Genomic DNA, 3143 nt, shown 5'->3' with positions numbered 1-3143 from the left:
AGAAGTAATGTCGAACTTGAGTCCGTTCCACTCAGGCTGAATCAATTCAGACAAACTAAAATAATTGTCAGGTACCTATAAAAGAGCGGGTATATATGCAATATTACAAAACTCGTTTAAGCTCACAAGCTTTACAAACCCGGGTATCTTAATACTCGATGAGTAGCCTAAGAGCTCAGTTCAATTAAAGCCAAGTTGATTTCAAATACTTTTCGAGTTCTCATGGCTTGCTTACACACCAAACTGCTGCAATCCAAGATTTTTGTCAAATGACTTTCACCAACTTTTACAATACCATCATCAATCATCATCATCATCATCATCATGCATGCATTTAGATTTTAAAGAGAAGAAAAAAGTGTTGGATGATTTTCTACCGACCAAGACAAGATAATAACATAGTTAAATACTCCCAGGAAATGAGGAGCAACAAACACTTACACAAGCATGTATGTCATAAAGCTTTCCTAACCAACTGTAAATGAAGTCTGGGTGAAAAACAAACAACAAGGCCAGGATCATATGTCCAAATATAAGAGGTGTATGTTTTCCTCACATATAGAGCCCTTCTGGAACACCTTCTTTCTTCTTGAACATAACCTTGTCCTTGGCCTTCTTAAAATCTGGATGTGTCACCTGCAAAATCAAGTAAACCACATACAATTAATCTCCAAATATCTTTTTTCATACAAAGACAAAATATGCTTATATATGTAATGTCTGACCTTCATTCGACGTTCTCTTAGAGCAAGCAATCCAGCCTCAGTGCAAATAGCCTTGATATCAGCCCCCGAGAACTCATCTTTTGTCATCACAAATTCCTCCAAGTTCACATCATCTGATAGTGTCATTCTTGATGTGTGTATCTGAATAACAATCAAAACATTCCTTAACATACACATATACATGCACATCTACACAAGGCTGAAAAGGAGAGAGAGAGAGAGAATGAACCTGGAATATACGCCTCCTTGTTTTGATGTCAGGAAGTGGAAACTCAATCTTCCTATCTATACGTCCAGGTCGAAGCAAAGCAGGATCAAGACTTTCAATTTTATTAGTGGCAAGTATCACTTTCACATCACCTCTTGAATCAAATCCATCCAACTGATTCAACAACTCCAACATAGTCCTCTGAATTTCACGTTCACCTCCAGAATGGGCATCATACCTGCATAAATAAACATTAAATATCTTATTTAGATGCTCTGTATGTTTGTTTCTACATATGGGTACTTAATGCAGACAGACCTCTTTGTTCCAACAGCATCGATTTCATCAATGAAGACGATAGATGGGGAGAGGTCATCAGCAACTCTGAAAAGTTCTCTCACCAACTTAGGACCATCTCCAAGGTACTTCTGAATCAACTCACTTCCAACAACACGTAAGAAAGTTGCTGATGTGGAGTTTGCCACTGCCTGAATAACAAATAACAAATAACAAACAACAATATAAAACAAGATTCCATAATCCATATAATGAAAATATATGTTTTATAAAACTTTTAAGATGCAATACACACCTTTGCAAGCAATGTCTTGCCTGTTCCAGGCTCTCCATAGAGTATGACTCCCTTTGGAGGCTTGATACCGATGTCCTCGTATAATTCAGGGTGAGTCAGAGGGAGCTCCACTGCCTCCTTGATTTCTTGTATCTGGGCATCTAGTCCACCAATGTCAGCATAAGACTCCAAAGGAGCCTTCTCAACTTTCATCACAGACACCATGGGATCCACATCGTCTTGAAGAAGACCAACAACAGAAAGAACCTAAACATGTGAACAGACATAGACGGATAACTATTAGCACATTCCTACAGCTTTAATCAAATGATGAAACCTTAACAATCCATCCATACATATTTGGAAACGCCTAAAATCCAATTGATATAGATATATAACAGGCAACCTTATCTACACAAAACTTGGATTCATTGCAATTAAAGTATAAACTGAAGCTCAAGAACACATATAATAGCAGCTCCTAATTTGAAGTAATACAAGGATTATGCAACCTAAACCAATCCATGAGTTCCCAAATGTAAAAGATCGTAACTTAACTAAACAACTTTGACAAGGTAGCTTTTGAAATAACAGATTGTTTTTGACTCAACATATGAAACCGTGAATTAAATCTGGATAAACAGAGCAACGATTAAACTCGAGTCAACCTAAAACACTAGAGTATGACTTCCAATAGCAGCAAGAAGCATCAAATCGAACGAGTATAAATAAAAACCCTAGGTTACGACTTCCGGGAAAAACATGAGAATTATCAAATCAACCGAGTAAAATAAAAACCCTACTTTACCTTATTGTGCATCAAGATTGCACATCCTGGCTCAAGCTGATCCTTATCGACAAACGACAAAATACCAACGTAATACTCCGGTCCGACTGATGACGATACAATAGCGTGATTCTCGTCAATAAGCTCCTCGAGGTTTCCAACACTCATCGGAGATCCACGAAGATCGTCGACCTTTGACCTATCTTCTTCAGTCTTCTCTTCCTGAGGCTTCAACCTCTCCTGATTAGCCACAAACTCCTCTTCCATCAACAAGTAATCTTTAATTCGCTCAAGCTTTAAGAGCCTTAGCCTACACTTTGAATGTGGCGTCACCGTGGGTAACCTAGCCGCTGCTTCTGGTCCCTTCTGCTTCCGCTGTTTTCGTCCAACACGAGCCGGCGGTGCTGCTGGCTCAAATTTCTTCTCCTTCTTCTCGCCATCGTTCTTTCGATCGCCTGGCATACCTTGCCGGTTCATACCGCCGGGAGTTCCCTGACCCATGATTGATTTGATTTGCTTGTGTGTGGATGAAGAAAATGAGGGATCTGAAAGAGGGTTTTGAAGCTTTTCTTGTTATCTTTCTTTTCAAGAAAGCATAGCATCATATATGGGGGCGTGGGCTGTATATGTTGAGTCGGTTTATGATTCGACCCGTATTTTCAATCGGATTGTATATCGTATCTGGGCCAACCCGCTTTTACAACGTCGAAAGAAGCCGAATTTAATGTGCAGGTTTAGGGCCTTAGGTTACAACAACATTCCAACTTATAAGTCCAAAATGCCCAGTAGCTAACTATAACCCCGTTTAGGTACAACGTACAAGATCCAAGTCCACAACATTCCATAGACTCC

The 3143-nt window shown here is 39.4% G+C and overlaps 1 protein-coding gene across 1 annotated transcript; it reads right to left on the bottom strand.

The window, feature by feature from the left end:
• Positions 1–348: 348 nt before the first annotated feature.
• On the bottom strand, positions 349–2888 carry LOC111880971 (26S proteasome regulatory subunit 4 homolog A). The gene is made up of 6 exons (XM_023877379.3): positions 2313–2888; positions 1526–1771; positions 1252–1421; positions 955–1171; positions 726–866; positions 349–636 (listed from the first exon to the last, which is right to left on the bottom strand). Exons 1-6 carry the CDS (start codon positions 2790–2792, stop codon positions 553–555), a joined length of 1338 nt encoding a protein of 445 aa, XP_023733147.1. The 5' UTR covers positions 2793–2888; the 3' UTR covers positions 349–552.
• Between the last annotated feature and the right edge of the window lie 255 nt (positions 2889–3143).

This window comes from Lactuca sativa, chromosome 5 (genome assembly GCF_002870075.4).
Source record: "Lactuca sativa cultivar Salinas chromosome 5, Lsat_Salinas_v11, whole genome shotgun sequence".
Lineage (NCBI taxonomy): Eukaryota > Viridiplantae > Streptophyta > Magnoliopsida > Asterales > Asteraceae > Lactuca > Lactuca sativa.
This window is presented reverse-complemented; position numbering and strand designations above follow the sequence as displayed.